The 25884-nt window shown below is 41.4% G+C and overlaps 1 protein-coding gene across 1 annotated transcript; it reads right to left on the bottom strand.

The window, feature by feature from the left end:
* Nucleotides 1-1954: 1954 nt before the first annotated feature.
* On the bottom strand, nucleotides 1955-25242 carry LOC131680581 (uncharacterized). The gene is made up of 9 exons (XM_058961295.1): nucleotides 25132-25242; nucleotides 24645-25086; nucleotides 10308-11211; nucleotides 5875-6008; nucleotides 5359-5812; nucleotides 5201-5296; nucleotides 3185-5143; nucleotides 2462-2954; nucleotides 1955-2196 (listed from the first exon to the last, which is right to left on the bottom strand). The coding sequence occupies exons 1-9, from the start codon at nucleotides 25240-25242 to the stop codon at nucleotides 2059-2061; spliced, it is 4731 nt and encodes a 1576-aa protein (XP_058817278.1). The 3' UTR covers nucleotides 1955-2058.
* Nucleotides 25243-25884: the final 642 nt, after the last annotated feature.

Raw genomic sequence — 25884 nt, forward strand, 5'->3', positions numbered from 1 at the left:
GCAATCTAACTGTAGCGATGTCGAGCATAGCGATAAATCCAACGCGATGCTGGTGGTGTAGGAATCCGTGTCATTTCTCCCGTGTTTAGGATGGTCATGTTGAATTTGTCGCAAAGATCGTGGATTAATGTTGATCTATTATCATCATGAAGACAACCCCATACCGTACCGTGAGAGTTAAAGTCTCCTAGAACTACCCGCGGTGCCGGTAAGAATTCCGTGATATTACAAAGCGTTCGGTGCCCTACCGAAGTTCTAGGAGGAATGTAGATGGAAGCAATGCAAAGGTCTTTGCCTTTGATAAAAACTTGACAAGCGACAATTTCAATGCCTGGTGTCGAAGGGAGGTTAATTCGGTTGAAAGAATATCACTTTTTAATCCCCAAAAGTACTCCTCCATAGGGGTTTTCTCGATCCAGACGAATTATATTAAAGTCGTGGAAGTTGAGATTTATATCGTAAGTTAACCAAGTTTTACATAATGCGAAAGCATCACATTTCAAACTATTTAGTAAAAATTTAAAGAAATCGATTTTCGGGAGGATACTTCTGCTGTTCCACTGTAGAACATGACGTCACAGGCCCGGAAGCAGTACACCCAGACATATACTCTACAAGGACATGACCCCCCCCCCCTCTCACACCCCCAACGCACTCCAACTAAGGCCCATCGAGAAGGCAATTATGAAGCAGGCACTAGAGAAACAGCTCAAGGTCAAATCTGAGGAAGACATGAATAAAAAGTGAGTTTCCGTATTGAAGAAGCTGCAGCCAAGTGTCCAGAACCCAATAAGTGGAGTTAAGTGTAAGATTCGAGGTTCTGGTATTTAAGTTGACTGTAATAAATATGCCAAAAGCTTACTAATGGGTTATATTTTATTGTCTTAAGGTTTGTAAGGGATCGATCCACTGGATAATTTTCTACAGCGTTTGATTCAATTTATGTGGGACACCCTTTAACATAGGCTAAATAGGAGTTTACACTACAAGCGATGGCAATCGTTGTTTGCATACGAGGAAAGCCCAATTATAGTTTGAAATAATGCTTAACGGAAGCTACTCAGCTTAGCTTAGGGGCCGTACACAAATGACGTAGCTTTTTTAAGGCGATTTTTTACCCCTCCCTCCCCCCTCGTAGCATTTGGTCACAAAATTCTAACCTCCCCCTCGTTAATAACGTAGCATTTACCTACCCCCTTCCCCCTCGTCCCATGCAAAGCGGTCGGGGGATGAAAAAAATTACACATCTTTTTCAATTATTTAAAATACATGTCCTTTCAAAATGTTTGACGATTTTTATCAACATTTTCATTATAACAGCAAATTGCGCGCAAAATAAGCCCATTTCATGACAAATATAGTGTTGATAGTTTCGTTTTGAATTTTATATGTCAAGGGGAGCATGAAGAGAAGTTCTCACAATCCTGCAGCTGCCAATGATTCTAAGAAGCAAACGTTCATCCAAATCACTAAATTTTGTTTGGTTGAATCCGAAGTAAAAATTTAATGCAGCTTCCAATATAAGTCTACTAGCAAGTTAAATCCGCATAGAAAATCTTTTCGTATTTTTGCGAACTTGTAATTCCGCGAATCGTAAAATTTACCTCATGAAAAACCGCATCAAACGTAACTTGTTTGAATTTAAATTTATTTCTCTTGGTAATGGAGGATCATTAAATTGTTTTCTCTAAACAATGGGTTTTAAACTTAATGCTACGTCGCACAACTTCTGACCCTACCCTCCCCCTCGTCACACTTCGTCACAAATTTGGTACACCCTCCCTACCCCCCAAAATGCTACGTCATTTATGCATGGCCCCTTAAGTCACTACGCCGTCATCGTAAGAAACCGCCACAAACTCCCTCTGAATGCACCATCATTTATAAACGTTCTGAAAAAGCAAAACGGAAGTAGTTTGAATGCTTTTTATTTCTTTTATTCATTCCATTTCCCATGCCATGTACCATGAAGGCGCGCTCCTACTGACGGGGTCGTGATTTTGTGCAATAGCAGGTGAAGATAGCGGTAAAATTCTTAATGTAGAGCATTTCCGTGCCTCAGGAAAAACTCAACAAACGAAGCTTGAGCAGCAACTGGGCAACGTTCCACTGCAGCATTGGAGGTGTTTTTTGCAACAGCTTGCGCGACGGTTCCTCCAAGGTGTCTTTCAGCAGGTTGTAGACGTCCGGGTTGTACTGGAAGTGCAATATTAATCAGAGCTGTTTATAGATGGCCCGAACAAACAAGTTGAGTAAGCAAGACAATTTGGAATACCCTTGTTCTCGTGAATTGTGAAGCAGACGAAACCGACTATTCAAAAGGGCGAACAAGTTTAACGGGATAAAAAAGTTCAGATGGCATGAGACATTAGCAATTTCAAGTCATCACAAGTTGCCTTAAAACTTCTACCTAAATTCTCTCATTTTTACCACCCTAATAAACGTGCATTAACACACTCACCGGTTGATTTTCCGGTACGGGTTGGAATCCGAGCAAAACTTGATCCAATGGGGAACAGAGCTCCTCCACGAGAACGGTGGACGCCTTCAAGGGGTTCATTGAAACAGTGACAAATTCCGGCTCCTGGCGACCCTCAATCAGCTGTCGGCTTTGAATCAGCGCCTCTCTGTGCGGGGCGTACTTGTTCCAGAAACAGTTGGTAAAGTTGTGCGTCAAGCAGAAAGCGGCCATACACTTCAGGTTGTGCATTTCCATTGACTCGTGCTTCGGGGTGGTCATGTTGTGCACGTAGAAGGGTGCGTCTTGCTCGGGAAAAATAGTGATGTTCATCTGGGTGAGACTTTTTTCCAATGTGTCCAGCGTGAGTTCGCTAGCGGGAGGTTTGAGATTTTGTGGGGCATTGAGGAATTCAATGCGGTAACCGGATTTTGTTACGTTTATTGCAATTTCAATACAAACGCATTTCAAAGTTATGGTGGTAGTCAGATCAATTCTGGAAATAAATTAAAAGTGATCTAATCAATCGAATAACCGAAATTCAAATTTAATATATCGTAATATTATTGTAGATAATTGATAGGTTTGTAACTGTTGGGGAAATACAAAATAACACTAGTAACAATGGAGGGTTTAAGTAGTTTTATAGCTACTCATAAAACATAGATTGCACTTGTAGCATGCTATAAAACTTCAATTGCTACTTGGAAGATAAAAGATCCTTACATTTTACCAGTTCTCCTGATATCCCAACTCTTAAACGGTAGATTGTAGTATTTCTCCATTGCAAACCCAAACGTGCCCAATCGTTCCACCCAAATCGTCAATTTAGCTTCAATCGGATCGTACTCTTGTCTGCGAACAAGTTTGGTGCTCCATCGTCCTGGTGGATGCGGCAACAGCGCAAGTTCAATCGGTTGCTCTATAGTTATCCCGGAATCACGTCTCTCGTCCATGGGAATAATCGAGGAACTTTTGACCAACTTTTTCGCCTTCTTCTTTTTCTTAGTCTTCTTGTCAGTGGGTATCACAAACGAAGACAGTCGCCGGGAAAAACTCATTGACTCGAACCGATGACGGTGACTGAAAGATGCTGACCTAATTCTCGAAAGTCTACCGGAATCATCGAGCAGCTCGTCTTCTGGCACTCCTGGGGTCACAACATCGGGGAACTTGGGTTGTTCCTTTTCTCTCAGATGATCGAGCAGTTTCAGAAATGTTGAAAACAACTTGTAGGTATTTTCGGAACTAAACTCATCGTCGGAGGCGACGTTGTCGTACATTTCCTGGATGATATCTTCGATTTCTAGTTTGCATTCTTCGAGCTCTTTCTTTTCCGTTATCACCAGGAGGGGGATGTTGTAATTAGGGGGGAACAAATAGGATGGACACATTTGCTCCATCCCTAGTTCGTACAGGATAGACTGGACAGGGGTATTCATGTCGGTAGGGATCAAGGGTCCATGTAAACTAGCTACGCTTTCCTTTCCTTTGGGAGCGTCCATCGCGCTGGGAAGTCGCAAGGTTTCATTTGTGTCATCTTTGAGATTATTATAAGACTGCAATTCCACAAATTTAGGGTACAAAAGTTCGTTAAGCTGTTCTTCAATTTTTAGCCGTTCGTCACGGAAAACCCGGCTTTGCATGGTTTTAAAAAGTGCGTGCATTTCCGCGTAGAATTTGAAACGTTGTGGTAGTCTTGGTAGAATATGATCTGTGATTAGAAAATGCAGTTTGACATCAGTTGGTATTTCGTTCATATTGAAGTCAGGAATAAACGTTGGCTTCAGATCATTTTTCATTACTTTCGGTGCGCTGAATAAAAGTTTGGCTTTTTCCTCCATTATTTTCTCATAGTTCAGATGGTACTCTTGCAATTCTCTGTCCAATGAATGAAAGTCTTCGCTATCTTCCCATATTTCCCAACTGCAAACGACAGGTTCGTGCCACCAAAAACAACTATTCGGAAGCTTAAATTCAAGTTTAATCAGTTCCTCTTCGACTTTACTTGCGAACGTTTTTTCGTTCAGTTTTAGATCCAAAGGACTTGAAGTATAAATAAAATCGCATCTTAACTCAGTAGATTGAGGCAACTTGTCAAATTGACCTATAGTGTAAATTCCGCCTGTGATTCGATGGTTTCTAAGGTTGACATATCCTTCGTTTAAATTCAAAGATTCCGGACAGATTCGTTCCATTTTCTCCTTATACTGTTGCACCTCCTGTTGCACAAAATCATCCTCAATATCGACAGTAGTATCCGCTGCTATAATCGGTGGTGGAGTCACGAGAACCGGTTTAGGCTCTTTGTCTTTTTTACCTTTCATATTCTTTTTCACTTTACCAGCTTTCTTTTCTCCTTCCGGAGTTGCCGATTGCTTGGCATTTTCCGCCTCTTCTAGCTCTTTGCGCTGCTTATCAGCTTCGTATTGTTCTCGGGCCGATTTCATTTCTTGAAGTTTTTCCGTTCTCATCTTATTCCGTTCAGCCCACTCCATTTCCTGAGCAGCGATCAAATCGGGCACTGTCTCCAGCAAAGAACAACGAAACGTGGGATCGAGATCGGAGAAGTGGTCAAAGCGGGTCCAAAATGCTCGAATCAGTGAATCTTTTAGATCGAAGGATGGTGGTTTGGAAAATGTGGTCTCTATCGCCGTCAAGGTAAGGGATTTTACTAAATAGTTGCTGGAATGAAAATACGTGTGAGTACGACTAACACATAACACATTGAGAATGATTTACTATTCAGGCGGCAATGGAACGTCCCGAAAACTCCACATGTAAAATTTAAGTATATCCGATGTAAACTGGAACTCTGCAGTGATTGAATCGATTGGCCTGAAAATTGTTACGGTTTGAGCTAATATATTTTCCAACGAGTATTACCGCAATTTGGTTACGTCATATCACGCCACATGTTCCCACCAACACGCATAGTTATGTCATTCAGCACGTCGGCAATCTTTTGCCTGATCTCATCCCTCACTAGCACAACTTCGTTTTGTGACAAATTGTACTGTCCCGTCGACTCTATGAGCGTTAGTATTTTCAGAGCATTCCGGATGCCGGATAGATACCACATGTAGCCGGTGCTTTGGTTCTGCACTTGAAGCAACTTCCTAGTTTCCACAGGATCCAGTTCATTCTGCGTTAGTGGACTGCGATCATTGATGTCCAGCGTCCAGCTAGTCGCTCTTTTCGAATGCTCCTCTAACTCGTAGGTCCACCGGTACAGGAACTCTCGCAAATCAGCTGCATTGGATGGATTGGGATGTTTTTCACAGGACACATATTGCTCCCACTCTGTCTGCTTCAGCAGTTCGCGTTGCGAGTCTGAGGCAGTTTTTTCAATCTCTAAACAAAATAGAATCGCCCCATTATTAGTGAATGATTCGTTTTCTGAAACACATTTTTACTTCTAAAGAACTTGACAGTTTCGAACAAGACCGCTCGTCTTTGGTTGTACTGTTTGAGCTCTAAATTTTCCTTCTCAACCAACGCAGCTTGATCCGAGTTCCATTTGGCTTCTGCTTCAGCTTTGAGGATTTCTCTTTAAAATAGAAAAATGTATGTTGATTCGCTAATGATATCTAATTTATTAATTTAAACATACAATTGCTCCTCCGGCGATATTTTAGGTCCTTTTTTCTTCTACATCAATCAAGTTGAATCGAATTTAAACATATTAGTTTGTATTTATAGATATGGAGACTATTTGGTTATAAGAAAAAGATATTTTACTACCTTCGCGCCTTTTGCCTTTTTTGCCATGTTTGCTTCTCTGGACTGACACTTGAGATCGGTATAATTGTTGCATGGCCTTCTTTGACTAATAAGGAAACTTTTTGCATGTGCTTCTTCTGTTTTATATTAGATTTGTTCTCTGATAGCCAGATGTTGAAACGCCAACCCCCTGGATGTCTCACCGAAGTATATTTGGCATCCCTGATTTTTTCTAGTTTTAATTATTAAATTCAATAATTTCCTTAAAAGGAGGCTCTCACTCAAAATTTCCTAAAAAAAATTCTTTGCATTGGTGTGTATTATATGGCGTTAAATGGCATCGATTATATGGCGTTAAATCGATCCACGCATTAAATAAGTTTCTACAGGCCATTGTTCGAAGCGTGGTCTTGGTCGCCAAGAGACGGCTTCGGAGCGAGACGCGCGCATCAGGTAGAAACCTTTTCATCCCATTATGCGCGTTCCTAGAATGCTTCGCGTTGCACTGTACATGTGTACAAGTCTCGAGAACGTATTTCATGGCTTGATCTGAAGAGACAACGAAGACTAATCGCGAGTTATCGACCACAAAATATGACCATCATCGATTCGAACGAAATTTTGCAGTTTTGTTCGGTTTATGGATCTCCATCAGGCAATTGCAATTGTTACCGTTTACGGGATCGCGGCTGTTATCAGCCCCCGAGGATGGACGATGCAGTTCCTGAAGGGAACCCGCCAAAACCCCAACGCCTGGTATGGACGTTCCGGGGTGGGTACGGAAGGCCTCTTTTTGGTCCTCGGGTCCCAGGGTCGTATATTGTTGTGGGAGGGTTTTCGGATCTGGTCGAAGGGTGTGAATTGAATTTAATTTTTTCTAGATTTATTAACTTACTCTATTAATTTGTTCAGCTTCCAAATTTGTGGCGGCGGGCGGATGGGCAGAGTAGGGCGTGGTGGTGCACTGGCGGTAATCTCTGGTGATGGCGATAGGGCAGATCGTCCCTGGCGTCAACCTTTCTGCTGCGGCGGGCCCTCGAGCCACGCGGTCGTCCTTGGCGTTTAGCGGGAGGAGCGATTAACGACACACGGTCGATGAAACCCGCGACGACGGCCTGCTATCTCTTTTACGGTTAGCCGTATCAGCAGTAGCACTGATCAGGGCGAGACAGGCAAACTCTTCGCTGGTCCTTGATAATTAGCCGGCGACTTCAGTCAGACCGGCGACCAGGGCTAAACAAGCCGGTTTCACCACTTCTGGTTAACAATCTTAACTTGAACTTTTTAGATTTTGATCCACTCGCTTCCGTGGTTGAAACCCAAGAGAGCGGCTTCCCGTCGTGCAGCTACTACGAACCTCCTCATTCCAATTTCCTTCTGTTCCTTCTTGTACCAACCCATCCCAATGCAGCCAACCACCCTCGTAGCTGACTCCTGCCAGATTTCCCAAATTCCGCCCACTGAAGTTGTACCCACAAGGCTGATAGGGTTTGGTTTTATTTTTTTTATATATTATCATTTACATCGGTATTAAACCTTCCACCAGATTAAACAAAATTGCATATTAACTTAGAAATATTTATTATTTGTAACCGAGCAGGCTTCAATATTTTAATAAAAAGAACAATTTTTCAAAAGGGCGTAAAAGTTTCTACGTGCATTAATTTACAAAAAAAAGGTCGATTATTCTCTTTTAAACAGCAAAACTATCTGAGAACGAGTTACAGGGAATGAATACTTCTATACGAAAACATATGCACTGAAAAAAATATTGTGTTATTTTTTATAAATACTAAATCTATGATAAAAATTGAAATTGCAAAAAACCCATTTTTTAATTTTTTTAAGTTTTGTCAACAAACAACAACAACAAACAAGCTAAAGATAAGAGAAACATTTTGAATGAGTTTGCATGATGGATCGGTAAAAAAGTTTTTCTAATAATAACTTTATAGATGTTTTTAAATTTCTCACTAAATGACATACAAAACTGTAATTTCATTACAGAATATAAATCTAAGTATCAATTTTATTATTATTATTTATTTGTCAGCTTTTACCCCTTAGGGTCATTCGCTGAGTCGACTTTGTATAAGTGTAATTACAATACTTTTTTTTATTCACATCACATCTTCTGCATTATTCTGGTATTTCCGGTGCCTGAGGTTCTGCGTTGTGTCGCCTTCCCGTTCTTCAGATGTCTTGTCAGAGTCTTTCAGGAATGCGATGAGGGTCTCCTCCTGCATTGGATCGTTACCTAGTGTCTCTCTAATAGAGGATGTAATTTTATGTTTGTTGCGGAGATTTTCTAGTTCCCGGCAATTGAGCAGCATATGTTCAACGTTTTTCCTGACTGCGCATGTCTCACAATGGGGTGGTTCGGTTCTGAAAACAGTATGTGCGTGGGTTACCCTCGTGTGACCGACTTTGAGTCTAGATAATACCCTTTGCTCGTATCTGTTTTGCCTGTCTATCCATGTTTCTGGAGAACCTTTGATTCGTTGAAGATGGTCGGTTTGGTTTCTCCAGTGTAGCGTGAAATTTTTAAAATGTTGCTGAAATTTGCGTTTATATCAACCTTTGTTAGCATTTTTCATGCCTTCCTGCCTTGCGCCGCTAGTTGATCAGCGACTTCGTTACCCTGTATCCCACTGTGTCCTGGGACCCAACAGATTGTTGTCCACATGTCGCTATTGTCTTCGATTGATTGAAGGTAAGGGTGTTTTGTTTTACCGACCTCCAGGGCTCGCAGAACCGACAGCGAGTCCGAAAAAATTACTAGTGCTGTATTTTTCCTTCGGTTGTGGCTAGTGATAATACTGCAGCTTCGGCTGACAATATGGAACATATCCCGGGAAGTCGAAAGGCGACCCTGTTATCGACTCCATACATCCCAACACCAACTTCGCTTAGTGTCTTCGACCCGTCTGTATAAAATTTATCGTGTTTTACGTACTTGCTGTTTATTAGTCGTAGGTATTCCGATCGTGCTTTGCTGGGAGGATCTCCAGCGCGGATTGAGAAGGCTAGGCTAGTGTCGATATTGAGGGCCCTTTCGTTCCATGGGCGACGATTTATCCTGTGTAGTTTAGCTATTGGTGGTAACTCGGTCCTTGCGTATTCGAGGTGTATTTCGTTGGCGATTTGTTCTAAGACTCCACCATTCTCAGCCGTTCTTTCTAGCCATCCTACAATTCGTTTGACCATTACTCTTGCAGACTCCCATTGGAAGGGGAGTACTCCACACAAGCCGCCTCGGCTGGAGTGCTGGGAAGTAAATTTGATGCCACTCTGATTGCTCGGTGATATAGTGGGGCAAGGATCTTGACCAGACCATTTCGATTCAGGCAGGTTAGCTCAATACCATAGTATATCTTGCTAAAGACTAGTGCGCTGCTTATAGTTAAGGCTGTGCTCTGGTTCCACCTCGGATGCCTTGTGCTTATTGCTTTGATCAGTCTGATTCTGTTCTCGCAGTTTGTTTTGATTTGATGAAAGTGTTGAGCGAAGGATAGTTGACGATCTATACTGATCCCGAGGATTTTTGGCTCTTTCCGAAAGGGAATCGTTGTTCCGAATAGTTTGACTGGCCTACCGGTGGCGACGTGTCTGGTTCTGCAGCAATGGGCTATGGCACACTTTGATGCGGCTATATTAAACCCGACGGATTCAGCCCATCTCCCGACGGCACTGACCGCGGCTTGCAGCTTCAGTCTGATTCTTTTTTGTTGTTTTCCGGTTATGACTATTACGATATCATCAGCGTATACGAAAATATATACACCCTCTGGTAGCGTAGCGAATATTGAATTAATGCTGACGAGAAACAGGGTGGCGGCTAGGACAGAATCTTGGGGAACTCCGTTTTCTTCAGGAAAGCTTTCCGATAGTGTTCCTCTAACGCAGACTTTAAATATACGCTCCTTTAAGTATTCGCCAATGAAATTGCCCATGTTACCTATTACTCCCCACTCTCGTAGCTGTCGCAGCACTCCTTCTCTACACACAGTATTGTAAGCTTTCGCGATGTCAAGGATTGCTAAGTCGCTGTGCAGATTGTTTCAATATTTCTCCTAAGGTACCGAGATGTGTACCTGTGCCGCGACCTTGCCTGAAGGCAAATTGCCTGTTGTCAAGTACCTGTTTGCCCTCCATGTAGTCCGTCAGCCGCCTGTTCACCATGCGTTCCATTGTCTTTCCTATGCATGGTAGCAAATTGATGGGGCGAAAGTCATAGGCGGTGCGGTTACCTTCGCAACGTTTAGGGATGGGTACAATGATCGCTGACTTCCAGGATTTCGGGAAGCTCTCTCCATTCCATATTCCATTAATGCTCTTAAGCAGCGCTCTTTTGATTTCCGGTGGAGCCCTTGTCAGCATCGGATAGCATACTTCATCGGCGCCGGCGCTTTTGCCTTTGGCGGTGGCCAAGACCACTGCTAGTTCGATCCCTGTGGAGGCCTTGTTGTATTCTGCCCCGGTATCCGGTGGGAACTCGGTGGGCTTCGCTTCAGCTATTCGCTTTCGTGGAATGAATTGTGCAGGTAGGGCTGCGTCCGAGAACAATGATGCGAAGTGTTCCCCTAATGTTCTGGCGATTAGTTCGGGGTCATTCGTGGCTTTTCCGTTCACCTCCAGGGTGAATCCACACTTTCTCCTCTTGCCTGATAGTGCGTTGACCTTTCTCCAGAGTTCTGCAGTAGACGAGTCTGGGAAGATTCCCTCCAAGAATTTACTCCAACTTTTGTGTTTGGCTTCATCAATGGTCCTTCTGGCCTCGTTTCGAAGCCTGCGGAAATTTACTTCTTTTTCCTCTCGTGACGGGTGCTGCTTATCCGTTCTCTTGAGCCTCCGTTGGGCCTTTCTGCGCTCGGTGATGATCTTCTCAACTTGCGGGTTCCACCAATGCACAGCGCGCTTAGCTGGTGTACCCTTCGTACGTGGGATGCTGCTTTGGCCGGCCTGCACTAGGATCCTTGCGATCTCTTCCGCTGAGTAGTTGTGTTCCCAATCTATCGGTTCGCTTCGTACTTCTCCCAGTTAGCACGATCAAATAACCACCTAGGTCTTCTAGTGGTTGCAGGTAGAGTTTCGCTCAGGTGAATCTGTATCGGTACGTGGTCACTTCCGTGTGTGTCTTCTATGGTGTTCCAGGTGAGCGAACTAACGATGGTTCGGGAGCACACCGTGAGGTCAACCGCGGACGTGCACTGACCTCTGAAGAAGGTTGGACTTCCGTCGTTTAACACGACGCTGTTGGTGCTTTCAATTGCCTTGTTGATCGCGTTCCCTCTGTGACAGCATTTGTTCGCCCCCCACGACGTGTGGTGGGCGTTGAAATCTCCCATCAATATATAAGGCTCGCCTAGCTGTTCGATTACTTTCGCTAGCTTGTTTCTAACATCTAATGTTTCATGCGGGATGTATATTGTTCCGACAGTGCATACTTTCGGAATTTTTATACGCTGAGTTGCCACTATTAGGTCGGATGTTATTGTTACATGCTCTGCTGGGATGTCGGACCTGATCCCTAGGCCGATGTTTCTGTATATATTTGCGCAGTCCGCTCTTGTCCATCGGTATCGCCCGCTTAGCCAGTTCTTCGGGTCCGTTCCAGCTCTTAAGTGGGTTTCTTGAAGTGCAATCACTAAAGGTGATTCGTCTTGCAGTAGCTGTTGCAAATCACCGAGGTTGGACCGCATGCCATTCATATTCCACTGCAGCGCGAAAGCTTTATCGTGACGTCCTGGTTGTGCAACGTGTGAGGATTCTTCTCTTACTGTCGTTGGTGAGGTTGATAGACCTACGAGATATGCTTGGGCGGTAACTGGTTCAATGGGCAAAGGTTTGTCAAGTGAACTTACCCGGGGAGAAGCCGGGCCCCCCGCACCAGCAGCCGTCCGAGGCTCTTCGTTGTACGACGGTACCTCCCGGGTCGGGGCCGGTGCGGGAGAAAGGCTTTTTCCTCCGTCATCTTCCGCTGCTGTGGGTTTATGTGTTTTGTTTGGGGATGGGTTGCTTTCTTCGTCTTGGTGCTACTCGGGCTTGTATTGATTAGGTACCATGAGCAACCTGGGGTCGGGCTCGGTTGTCTGGTATTGATGCGGCTTTTGCTGTCTACTGTTGGTCTGTATATGGTCTTTTCGGATCTCTCGTTCGATGTCTGGGATCTCTCGTTCGATATCTGGGGGCCGAGGTTCCGAATTCTTTCGTTAGCTTAGATGATCTTTTTTATTGTTTTCTCGACGATCCAACTTGTTATCTGTAGGATGCACTCCCGTACTCCACTACGGTTGCTTGTAGGTACTCTTTATTACTTCCTATGCTGCCTTGTACCCAATGTTCAATGCCAGTTTGCACTTCGCTTCGGGAATCGACGGCCCTTTTGCGGTGTATACTTTCACTGTCACCAATGTTTTCTTGCACGGAACTTTGCTTTACGGATTGTATTCGAAACTTTTCTTACGTACAATTTTTGTTACAACTGTACGCGCTAAAGCTCACTTACTGTGTCTGACTCACTGAAATTCTCGCCAGGGGGCGCCAGGTTTATTCGTTTTGTTTGGGGATGGGTTGTTTGCTTTCTTCGTCTTGGTGCTACTCTGGCTTGTATTGATTAGGTACCATGAGCAACCTGGGGTCGGGCTCGGTTATCTGGTATTGATACTGCTTTTGCTGTCTACTGTTGGTCTGGATATGGTCTTTTCGGATCTCTCGTTCGATGTCTTTTCTGTTGATTTCGTACTACTGACAGACCTATTGTTAGTCTTTGAATCGGGTTACGGCTAAGTTATGGTCTATCGTGCCTGCTGTTCAACGTTGCGTTAGAAGGTGTAATAAGGAGAGCGAGGATAGACACGAGCGGCACGATCTTCAGGAAGTCCGATCAGCTTCTTGGCTTCGCCAACGATATTGACATAATGGCACGGAACTTTGAGGCGATGTCGGAAACGTACATCAGACTGAAGGCTGAAGTCAGCAGCATTTGATATGCCATCAACGTTTCGAAGACAAAATACATGAGAGGAAAATGTTCAAGAGACGACAATGTGAACCTCCCATCCCGAGCTCGGATTGACGGTGACGAAATCGAGATGTTCGGCGAATTCGTGTATTTGGGCTCACTGGTAACCGCCGACAATGATACCAGCAGAGAAATTCAGAGACGGATCTTGGCGGGTAATCGTGCCTACTTTGAAGTTCGGAGGACGCTCCTGTCGAACAAAATTCGCCGCCGCATGATGTTGATTATCTACAAGACGCTTATTAGACCGGTGGTCATCTACGGCCACGAGACCTGGACTATGCTCATGAAGGACCACCGCGTCTTTGGAGTTTTTGAACGAAAGCTGTTGCGTACCATCTATGGTGGCGTGCAGATGGAAGACGGAACGTGGCGCAGGCGAATGAACCATGAGTTGCATCAGCTACTGAAAGAACCATCCATCGCGCATACCGCAAAATAGGACGTTTACGGTGGGCTGGACACGTCGTAAGAATGTCGGACGACGACCCGGTGAAGATGGTTCTTGAGGCCGATCCTACAGCAACAAGAAGACCGTGCGCACAGCGAGCACGGTGGATCGATCAAATAGAGGACGACCTGCGGACCTTTCGAGGACAGCGAGGCTGGCGACAAGCAGCAATGGACCGAGTGGAGTGACCGACCGACGGATGGTCACATTAAATCTAACCGCAGTACAAGTCTAAGGCGCTCGGTCACTTTAGGAGAGCAAGAATCCTTGTCATTTTACCGGTGTTCAAAATGATCATATTGAAGTTGTCGCAAAGCTCGTGGAGTGAGATAGATTATCATCATAATGGCAACCCCATACCGTACTGTGGGAGTTTAAATCAGCTAAAACTACGCTCGGTGCGGGGAGGAGTTCCGCAATGTCGCAAAGCCGTTGGTCGCCAACTTTGTGATGGTTGTAGGTGGAAGCAATGCAAAGGTCTTTGCCTTCAATTCCAGTTTGGAAAGTGCTAACAGCGCCACACAGTTAAGAGAGCCCCTCGGCGCCCATGCAGCAGAAAACAACAACAAACCGTGTCCTTCGCTTCCCGGGGGATTGGCACGCATAGCATGTAAGTAGAGGTTTACCCACTACTCGGGTTCTTTTTTGCCCGGCGTACCCTTCTTTTCAGGGCGGTCTAGGTGCTTCTATCAGAATTTCGGATTTTCGTAACGCAAACAAAAAGGTAAACAAACAAAATAAATTAATAAATTTACCGACTTTTATTTTCACCAACTCTGCTACACTGTGCACTGCTGGATCTCGTCGATCTGCTGCTACCGTTGGCGGGAAGACGGGCGGTTACTTCCGACCGGCCGGGACTACAACGGCTGAGTTCTCCCGGATTGTCGTTGGCTGCTCCGGCAGCGGTCCTTTGCGTTTAGCTAGGGAGGTGAGCTTGGCTCCTTTGTTAGAACCTCCCTAGCGACGTTGGCGAATTATCGCTGGATCCACTCGCTCCCCGCAAGAGACCTCAGAAGTCACCGCAGTGTACTTCCCAGAGGGCACCTTTGGCCGCCCCGCTTCGCTCTTCTTGACGTTTAGCCACGGACTAACAGACATAACACTTTGAGGGAATTCCCTTAAAAATATCGATCAGGCAATTTTCCCAGAACAATAGCTCCACCTTTTTTTTTATTCACAGCCGCAAACATTTATTTGCTGGTGGGTTACGCTTCAGGCTTGGGAACAATTTTTCACTAGAGATCTATCCCCCATATGCTTATTCATATGTCAGGGGCGCCATAATATCAAAAGCGGCCACAGTCCCACTACAAATATATTTAAAATGACCGTTAAAGTGGTCGGAGCATTATTTTCGAGTGTTATGTTTGTTAGTCTGTGGTTTAGCTGCAAAGGAGAGCTAGGCTCGTTCGGCTGATCCTTCACAGCGAGAGCGGATAGGCGTCTTCTGGGTTCTTTGTACTTAGCCGGGGAAGCGAGTGACTCCTTGGCGCTTAGCTTCCCTTTTCCGGCGACCCGACACCAAAACACTAATTCTCGAACCACGGGCCGGCACTTTTGCGGGAATATTCTTCCGCACACTAGAACTGGCTGGACTAATCCAGCGAAAAAACGTGCAAACGGGGCGAAAAAAACACGACGTCGTTCACTCACCATAGCTCGAAACTTTGTGTCCTATCACGATGGCCGCCTTTCGCATTCGACCAAAACAAACACCAACCGCCTCGCCGCATATCTGTCATCTCCGATCCGTAGCTAGGGTTCGTCGCGGTGCGGATGTGGGCGGTAAATGGATTGTCCGCACCGCAACCGCAAAAAAATAATAAAACCGCACCGCTTACCGCAACCGCACTTTATTTACCGCACCGCACCGCGCGGTAAAGCGGTAAATGCGGTGAAATTTTTATATTTTTAAAAATAGTGTTGAAAAATTATACATTTGTGTAACCATATATAATAAAATGCTATTCTTATTCACAGGAAATTTAACTTTAAGAGACTCCTCAGAATATAATGTTTATGAAAAAATCAACTGTTTCATTTTTACATTTCTTATAAAAGAAATGTATAGAATTCGCTCAAACTTTCAAGATTTTTTTCGAGGCCCGGAGGGCCGAGTCTTATATACCAATCGACTCAGCTCGACGATTTGGGACAATGTCTGTGTGTGTGTGTCTGTGTGTGTGTATGTAACGGACAAATTCTCATTCGTGTTTCTCAGCAATGGCTGAACCGATCGTATCCAAACCAATTTTAAATGAAAGAACTAAAAAACAGTATGAACGCTATTAATTTGTTTTTGATTCTGATGTTAAGTTTCCAAGATATGAATGTTTGAATGTGTAAAAATGGCGTTTTTCGCAGTTTTTTTGAATTATCTGCCGAAATTGACAATATAGAATAGCAATTTATACGTTTTTAGACAGCTTTAACGAATACCTTTCGAACAAGCTACAGATTGTTGAAATCGGACTATTATCAAAAGAGATATTTAACATTAAATGCGGACGAAAGATTTTTATCATTTCCCATTGCCAGAAATATGACCAAAAACATGTAATCTATTTTTAACGCCAAAACGGCTTATTTTAGGTCAATAGTATCTTCGGTGAATTTAATGGAGGCAATATGCCCTTTCTTTTGGTATTGTGCTTTTGCTGATTAATCCCCCTATGAGTGAGATATTTTTCCAAATTTTCTTGGAAGTGATTATATCGAAATGATGCCTTCAGCAAATTTGTAGCTCTTACTTTTGCAAATAACTTTACTGAAGACTTCAAATATCTATTTTGAATACTTTAAAAGTTATGGCTTGTTGTTTGTGGATTACTCTTTGTCGCCTATTTATTGTTCAATATAGTAATAATCCATTGAAATAAGCCAAACATTATTTCGATAAAACGAATTTTGTATTTCATTTTTCTATCTACAACCGCTAGAAATAATCACCGAACACTTCCAAGTTGTCTGGAAGGAACTTGATAACTTATCAGTGCAAAAATGTTCATTTGTGCGAATCTTCTGACTGCAATTTTTCTAATTCATGACCATCGGATCGATCTGAAACATATTGGAAAATGAAAAGCGAAATAACTAACTCCAAGCAACGGCGTAGCCAAAAGAAGGTTTTGGGGTTTAACACCATACAACGCCCCCCCCCCCCACCACACCAACAAAAAAAATTGGATTGAAGTTGAAAATTTATTGATGCAGACTGATTTAATTCAATATTACAATAACAATTATCTGATCCGTACATTGATATTCTGTTGTTGCAAACATCATGAGGACTTTTGATAAATTGTCGGAATGGGGTCCTGATATGTAACTGATCTTTTGGTCTTGATTTCACAGTTGTCTAATTGCATCAATATCAAAATCCTGCCTGAAAACATTCCAATAGAAAATTCCAGAGTTCTGTTTTCAATCATGATCCTCAGATTTCTTTTCAAATTGAGCTCGTTTTTGTAGAGATGTACTGTAATAAGGGTCTTTATTTAATAGGAAGCGAAGTAAAAATTGATTTAATGTCTATGAAACATAGAACTGCGCACCAAAAAATGCATAACTTTCAACATTTGCTAAAAATGTTTTTGCCTTTCTCATTCACTCTAAAATTCGTCAATCTAATCCCGACCGGGAGGGCCGAGTGTCATATGCCAATCGACTCAGTTCATCGAGATCGGAAAATGTCTGTGTGTATGTATGTGTGTATGTGGAAAAATATGTGACCTCTGTTTCTCAGAGATGGCTGGATCGATTTGCACAAAGTTAGTCTCAAATGAAAGGTACAACCTTCCCATCGGCTGCAATTGATTTTTTATTGATTGGACTTCCGGTTCCGGAGTTACGAGTTGAAGAGTGCAATCACATAGCAAATTCCCATATAAACTGAAATGAAAAATTTTCAAAATCAAATTTGTATTTTTGATGCCAAATGACTTTATAATGCATGAAACATCGAGATTTGATGTAAACTCGAAAAAAATAATGTGTGACAAAAATTGATTTTTTTGGACTTTGGTACATTTTTGCCTTTCTTTTTTTATTTCGATTATAGAGGTTTTAACCTTAAGGTCATTCGCCTCTTCGGGTTTGAAAAATCTCTTGTGAAAAATTTCGAACCCTATGTGCGGGGTCGGGACTCGAACCCAGGTGCGCTGCGTACAAGGCAATCGATTTACCAACTACGCCACCCCCACCCCCTTTTGCCTTTCTCATACAGAAAGGTTATGCAATCAATCTAAAAATCGTCAATCATACCGGCCCGGAGGGAGTATGCAGTGAGTGGTTGCTACTTTAAAAATAAAACTAGTTTAAAATTTCTTAACAAGTTGAAAATTTTCGGCAGGACCCGGACCTCCCGGATCTTACTATGTGATACTGAAACATCGCTTGAAACCAGCGGCGGTCAAGCGATGTTTCAGTATCACATAGTATCTCAAGATCGTGGCTGTCGATCCATTGTATGTATGTGCAAATCGTACTGAACATGAAATATTCACTTCCACCATTTTATTGAACATAACCATCGTAGTCTGGACAAGTGAGACAAGCACAATTGCACCACTAGGTGGATTAAAACAAGTTTATATTTTGGGAATGCGTCGAGTTGAGACGCAAACGTAATATGATTAATAACGAGGATAACACTTTCCGAATGTAGAGAGAAATTTTTGAAAAATGACGATTTCCATTCGATTCTAGCAGGTCCTGATCGATTTTGATGAGAATTTGATTTTTGTTGTATGACCAATTATATGTATAGGTCAAATGTTCAAAAACAGTAATTTAAGGTCAAGATAACATCATTTTTAAACCGCCAATTTCGGAGGTTTAGTATCTTCGATGAGTTTTACAAACGTTAAACAGCGCATCATTTGATAAAATAATTTTGGCGGTATATCGTCCAAGAAGTATTTATGGTGAATTTTCTCAGGTTAATATTCATAACTACAATAAAGTCTCAACAAATTCGCTAAAATCACGAACTCTGTTACTATTTTCTGAAAAATTAATTCAGCATAATTTTAAAACTTCAAAAATTACGGTTTCGGAATTATGCCGTTTGGACAGTTAGATCGATTTTCACCAAACCCCCACCAATTGTAAAATTGGTATTGTAAAAAAACGTAAGGGCGATACTTCAATGCTGATAGGTGGGACCGAAAAAGTAAACAATCGTCAAAGGGGCGATTGTCAATTTCAATAGCAAACACAAATTTTAATTTAATAATTTCAAATACTTCATGAAGTTTTGGGTTTCGATCACTGAATCATGCAATCTAGGATGTAAAAAACACAATAGTTCTTAAATAGGAAATAAAACCAAGTCTGGAAATATTCACTGTTGATTTTCTTTGAATGGTGTCACTGCTAATGTCGCTTTTTTCCAGAAAAAGCGTTGATTTTTAGGTCTCAGTCGCGTTGGAAATTTGAGTAAAGTATAAACTTCATTTCGATTCAAAAAAAAAAATCAATTTTTTGGCTCAGTACAATATACATAACCCCTTTAGGAAAATTCAGTTTTCCCACCACAATGCATTGATTGAGGAATTTAGATATTTTATTAACAGAGCATTAGCAATAATTCGTTTACAGAGCATTAGCAATAATTCTATTTTATGGGCCATTTTTTCGCTTTCCTATTGATTTGGTTTGAGATTTCTAGCACTGATGTTGTCCTATGCTGATTTGAGCGATTCTCTGTGTCCTGCCACAATCCCATGTAGTATGTGTTATCAAAAACATCGCGAAGCATCAAGTTTTAAATGTTCTCATATGATATAATATCAGAAGAGAGTGATAAGAGTTATAAGAAATGTCTCATCACACTGTTAGGTGGATTAAAAGCGTTTTTATTAATAAAAAGCCGTACATTTTTAGGCAAACATTATACATTCAAAAACGTTCTACTGCAGTAATAGGAAAACTTTATTTTAGCAACCCTTCAGTTAATTGAAAAAAATGTGGGATAAAAATGTAATAAAAAATGAAGTTGCATATTTTTTCTTTAAATTTTCACATTTTCAATGTTTTGACATATGAAAATGAAATTAATGATTTTCGCATTTACGTAGTATACCACCTTTCATTCTTAAAGGAATTTCACAATCAAAAAATTTAAAGTCGAAATACCAGTACTTCTATATAGTAGCGCATATATTTCAATACAGTGAAATAAAAACTTATTGTATTTCAAAAATAAGAACGACGCCATCTTTGACGAAAAAAAATGCTCTATACATTACATCTAATCAGGAGTTCGGTCTCAACCGGTACAGAATTATTGAACATGTAAAAATGTATGATTTGTAGCATACAGCAGAAATAATTTTTAAAAATACGTTTTACGGTCAAAATATCCCCAAACTCTTACTTTCGCATTCTTCAAGAAACAGATGTATAATCATTCAAAAACTAAGATTGCTCCCTTTAAAAATGTATGAAGTGTAATTTTCTAAAGGCTAGATCGAAAGTTCTAGCATTTAATGTATTTTCCACTAATATTTTCCCAAAGAGCCAATGGCAAAAACTTCAATTGAAGTGAACGGGAGTCAAACTATGTGGTAAAGCTTCAAAAAATCTACAAAATACTCTTAACTGAAAAATATTAGGACTTTTTTTTTTCTTTTCTAAAATTTTATTTTTAAGCTCAATATAATAAACATAGCGGAGCTGACATTACATTTGTTTGAATTCACTGTTAATTTATGTGTATATATATATATATAGGTTCAGTGATGCTGGGCGTCCATTTACGGCCAATGTAGACATAGTTTCGATACGCCGTGTATTGAGTTGTCAGTCGGTGCCTGTCAAAGAGATCAAATTTTGAGATCAATTTCTTTAAGGAATCTGCATATTTCGGTGATGTATTCAAAGTCTCTAATGGCCAGAATATCTCTGACTGGTATATGAGCAGGTTTTCTGATTTGGTTTAAACGGCCAATTAACTCCTCCCGTTTTTGACTATTTTCATCGCAATCCCATAACACATGGTCGATATCTTCGTACCCTTTCTTGCAACGACATACATTTGTGTTAACAACATTTATCCGAAACAGGTGTGCATTTAATGCGTAATGGTTAGCCATCAATCGAGATACTGTGACGATGATATCTAATTCATGGCCTTTAAACCACGACAGTCTAGACACGTTAGGGATTATTGAATAGCACCATCGGCCCAAAGCGCTGCATGACCATTTTATTTGCCAGTCCCGTAACACTAATTGTTTTGGAAGATAAAAATATTCACTATGTTGAATATTCCTGTTATATACTGCCTCACTCTCACGCCCAATATTAGCTAGAATATCCGCTTCATCATTACCTAAAATTCGGCAATGTGAAGGAATCCAAACAAAAGAGATTCTATAGTTTTGATGTGTTAGCTGGCTTACCATCTCTTTAATTTTTAAAATAAATATGGAAGACTGCCTCGAAAAACCTTGTTTCTTTAACGCCTCCAACGAGCTAAGGCTATCGGAAAAAATATAATAATGATCAGGTTCAAAATCTCTAATTATTTCAATTGCATGATAAATTGCAACGAGCTCGGCGACGAATATTGAGCATGGGGTTTTCAATCTAAAACTGGCAGTTCGACTGCAATGAGCAACACCAAACCCTGTTGAATTATGCATTACTGACCCATCGGTATACAGTCTTCTACTGTGATCTATATGCCCGTATTTTCTCTGGAAGATCGTGGGAGCGAAATTCGGTAACATATTTTTTGGTATTCCTCTAATTGCAATCGTCATCGAAGTATCTATATCAGGAGTATAGCCAATGGTTTCTAATGAAAATTCTCTCTCGCTAGTTGGAGGATTAGGAGAAATTTCCTCCGAAATGTATTCTTTGTAAATTGATAAAAACTTCGAGCATGGATTTATTTCGAAAATCTGTTCTAACTTCTCCAGCACCTCTGGATTGTAAGACTCACATCTTATCAAAAATTTATAGGAAAGTTCGGCAAATCTTAATCCTAATGGAGTTACTCCACACATCACCTCTAAAGACACAGTGGGTGTTGACATCATGCAACCTAGAGAAATGCGTAGACATCGATATTGTACACGATCCAGTTTAACGAAGTGGGTTCGAGCGGCGGTTTGAAAATTAAAACAACCGTATTCTAACTGTGGCCGTACCGTAGAAGTGTACAACTGCAGTAAGTCAGTAGGATGAGCCCCCCACCACGACCCAGTGATGCATCGCAAAAAGTTCACTCGCTTCGAACATTTCTTAATTAGGTATTCAATATGTTTTTTCCAAATGCATTTTCTGTCAAACCAAACACCAAGATATAAAAAATTCAACGACTCTTTGATCATCGTCCCATTTAAATAGAATTTAATCGTTGCAGGATTATGTTTTCTCGAAAACATCACAGTTTCGGTTTTTTGCGACGAAAAAGTCAACCCTTTATTGTTACCCCAGGATACTAAGTTGTTCAGAGATAATTGCATATCCTTCTGCATAATATCAGGTTTTTTGCCAACAGCGTATAGTACTGCATCATCGGCATATTGTCTCAAAATGCATTTTCCAACCAGACAACCATCGATATCAGAAGTATATATATTATAAAGCAATGGACTAAGGCAGGAGCCCTGCGCGAGACCCACGTGACATTCTCGAAATGTTTTTGCAATGTTATCGTTAAAAAATATCATATTTCTTAATGAAAGAAGATTATACAAGAATTCACACATTTTTTTTGAAATTCCAAGTTCAAATAAACGGTCGCATAATAGATGTATTACCACAGAGTCATATGCTCCTTTAACATCGAGGAAAATCGCTGATGTTTCCTCTTTTCTAGAGAACCCTAATTGTATATCGGACGATAAAAGAGCCAAGCAATCTTGTGTACCCCGACCTTTCCTGAATCCGTATTGTGAAACGGAGAGAATTTTATTCTCTTCAGTCCACCGTTCCAAACGTACCAGGATCATTTTTTCTAACAGTTTTCTAAGGCATGATAAGATGCATATAGGGCGATATGACTCGTGGTTTGCGGCGGGTTTTCCAGATTTTAGAAGTGCAACTACCTTTACTTCCCTCCATGATTCAGGACACATATTGTTTTGTACAAACATATTGAAAAGCGATAGCAACATTTGTTTAGCAATCTAGCCATTTTCCATAAAGTGGTCATTGATGTGTCTTTATTTAGCGCCTGCACTTGTTTTCGCCAGTACCCTAATTTCTTAGAACGAAAAAGATTTTTGGAACGAGATTCAGCAGCCAAGTACTCTTGAAGACAGATGACGGATCCAGTATTCCTGAATTCTTTATATGCATCTGATTTTTGTTGGTAGGCTTCGGAACAATCGGTATCCCACCAAGCTGTAGGCGTTCTACTTTTCACTATATTGTCTTTAGGAGGCTTTTTGGTTTGTGCTTCCAGCGCTGCTTGTATAATTGATTGCGCCAACGCATCGTATTTTTTCAGTGGATCAGGGTCGTTTGAATTTAAAATGTTCTCTACATATTTTTCCACGAGATAAGCATATAACTGCCAATCAATATGTTTGGACAGGTCATATTGTACAAGAATCTCCGGTGGAGGTGGAGATGAATAAGAAACGGTAATCAGAATCGGTAAGTGATCACTTCCATGGGGGTCATTTATAATTGACCATTTACAATTTAGAGCTAGCGACGATGAACAAAGAGACAAATCTATTCTGCTTTCTCTTACCGGTGGGCAAGAGATGCGTGTGACTTCACCCGTGTTTAAAACAGTCAGATCGCAATCGTCGCACAGGTCATATATTACTTTAGCTCGAGCATCATCATACGATTCGCCCCAAACGGTGCCATGTGCATTGAAATCGCCTAATACTAATCTAGGTTGAGGAAGGGTAGAAATAATGGTTTTACAGTTGTCAAAGCTAATGTTTTGATTTGGAGGGATGTAAACTGACAAGAAAGAAACATTAAACTCGTTAATTTTACAAGTACACGCAACCACCTCCGGTCCAGCCGGGGTTACAATATCAATTTTTCGAAAATTGTGTCCTTTTTTGATAGCTATCAAAACTCCTCCATAACCGTCTCGGCGGTTTTTTCGAATCACGTTAAAGCCTGGTAAATAGAAATCCATTTCTTCTGACAACCAAGTTTCGGAAAGCACTAGGACATCAGCATTTTTGTTGTGTAATAGGACACGGAGAGAATCAATCTTAGGTAAAATACTCCGGCAGTTCCATTGGACTATCGTGAATTTCTTTATACTTACTGTTTTATTCTCCATCGATGGATACAAAGGAACGAATGAGGGGCCATTTATCAGCACACAGCTGTACGAGGGATTTAATTAGTGGAAGAACACTTCGAATAAACTCTTTTACAGACTCGGGTACATTAAGAATATTTAAAATGGTTTCTGTAATTGTGCTAATAGATAGCATACCAGAATTTTTGAAATTTGCTGTGGGAAACGCTCTGTTTTCAGGTGTCAGTGAAGGCACTTTTTGATCAGGCTTCGGCCATGTTGATTCTGTATGTGCCATTTGGTACTCATGCCCTTCTCGCACACAGGGGTTTTTGAAGTGGAGGGAATGGGATTGTCAAAGACACTAGTTCTTGGGTCTTTTCTTTTGACAAGAGGGGATAAGGGATTTTTTCGTTTGTTGCCCGGCTTTTGCAATGGTGGAAATGAGACTGAGAGATCGTCATCCACGAGATTGGATAACAGCTGAAATTGATTTTCGTTTCTGTTCTCTCTCTCGTGAGGTTTTTGACGGTATCGGCATACGACAAACGAGCTTGTTTCGTAATTAGGTTTTTTACGCGAAGAGATTTTTCTTGGTAAACGTCACATTGTCGGAAATTTTCATGAACCTTACCACAATGAATACAAGCACCAATGTCTTTTATAGAACACTCTGAGTCGATATGGCCTTGCCCACAATTACCGCAGCGCGATTTACTCGAACAGAACTTGTTCGTGTGCCCATATTGCTTACATTGTTGGCAGAACATCACCCGGGGAATAAAAAGTCGTACTGGTATTAGGACCTTCTCGATTTCAACGAAATCTGGTAGAACCTTGCCAGAAAATGTTATCCGAATAGACGCTGATTCCACATATTCCTTCTCATTACCAACAATATTCACTGATTTTAGGCGCCGACATTCTAAAATCCGTAACGCAGCTAGTTCCTTATTTTTGAATATTCCGCGTCCAGATTTAAGCAATTCAGCACAATCTAGACCTAGTTCCGAAATAACCCCATCAATTTCCGCTCGTTTACACGGAATGTACACGTGGTATTCCAGACGAAAGAGCTGGTTGCGAACTATATCGTTTGCATGATTTAAATCGTTCACAATCACCCTGAGTTTGCTAGCTTCGACCTTTTTGATTTCGTGGACTGATGTGTATTTCCGCACCAGATCTTTTGATATCTGGATTACGTTGAGAGGTTTTTTTAATGGACGAAAAAAGATTACGAACGGACCGGTGGCATTCTCAGGGTATTGTTTGATACGCACAATGGGCTGGGTGCCATTTTGAGATTCAACTTGCACATCGGGAGAGTCATCACGCGTTTCTGAGTTCATTTCGTTATCGGGGTTTTCGGTCGTCGATGGGATCTCTGTAGGGGGATCTTCCCCACCTACGTGGGACATTCACCCAGAATCACTCGGTTTAGAATTTACGACAGAGTTCTCGAAATAAAATATAACAATACACTTATACTTAGCTGGATGTGTGGTTATGTGCTGCTGCTAGATTATCACTATCACAATATACAACCGTACGCTACCAAGGCTGAGAGCACACTGATATTAGGACTTAATTTGGTGGAAAATTATAGTAAATTTGAATGGAAGTACGCGAAAAAAGTTATGTAGCATATTTTTTGAGAAAGAGTCCAATAAAATTGACTTCAGAAAAATTCACATTGAATTTATACAGCAATCAAAGAAGATAGAAATACAATGTTGATGATTGAATGATAGAATAATCATCCAAGTTTGGACCCCTCCTTATTTTGGACGCTTTCATACATTAGCACTAGTTGTGAGTAGATCAGCTTCACAGCAAAGGTCGGTCAGCGGACTAACAAAGTGATCTAAGGAAAAAGTATGATGTCAGAGAAAATCAAGATATCGTTATTATTATTTATTGCCGATGATCTCTCCATCGGAGTGACTGACCGCTAAATGGCCCACGAAAATGGTCATCGGTATCGGGAGGAA

This window comes from Topomyia yanbarensis, chromosome 2 (assembly GCF_030247195.1).
Source record: "Topomyia yanbarensis strain Yona2022 chromosome 2, ASM3024719v1, whole genome shotgun sequence".
Lineage (NCBI taxonomy): Eukaryota > Metazoa > Arthropoda > Insecta > Diptera > Culicidae > Topomyia > Topomyia yanbarensis.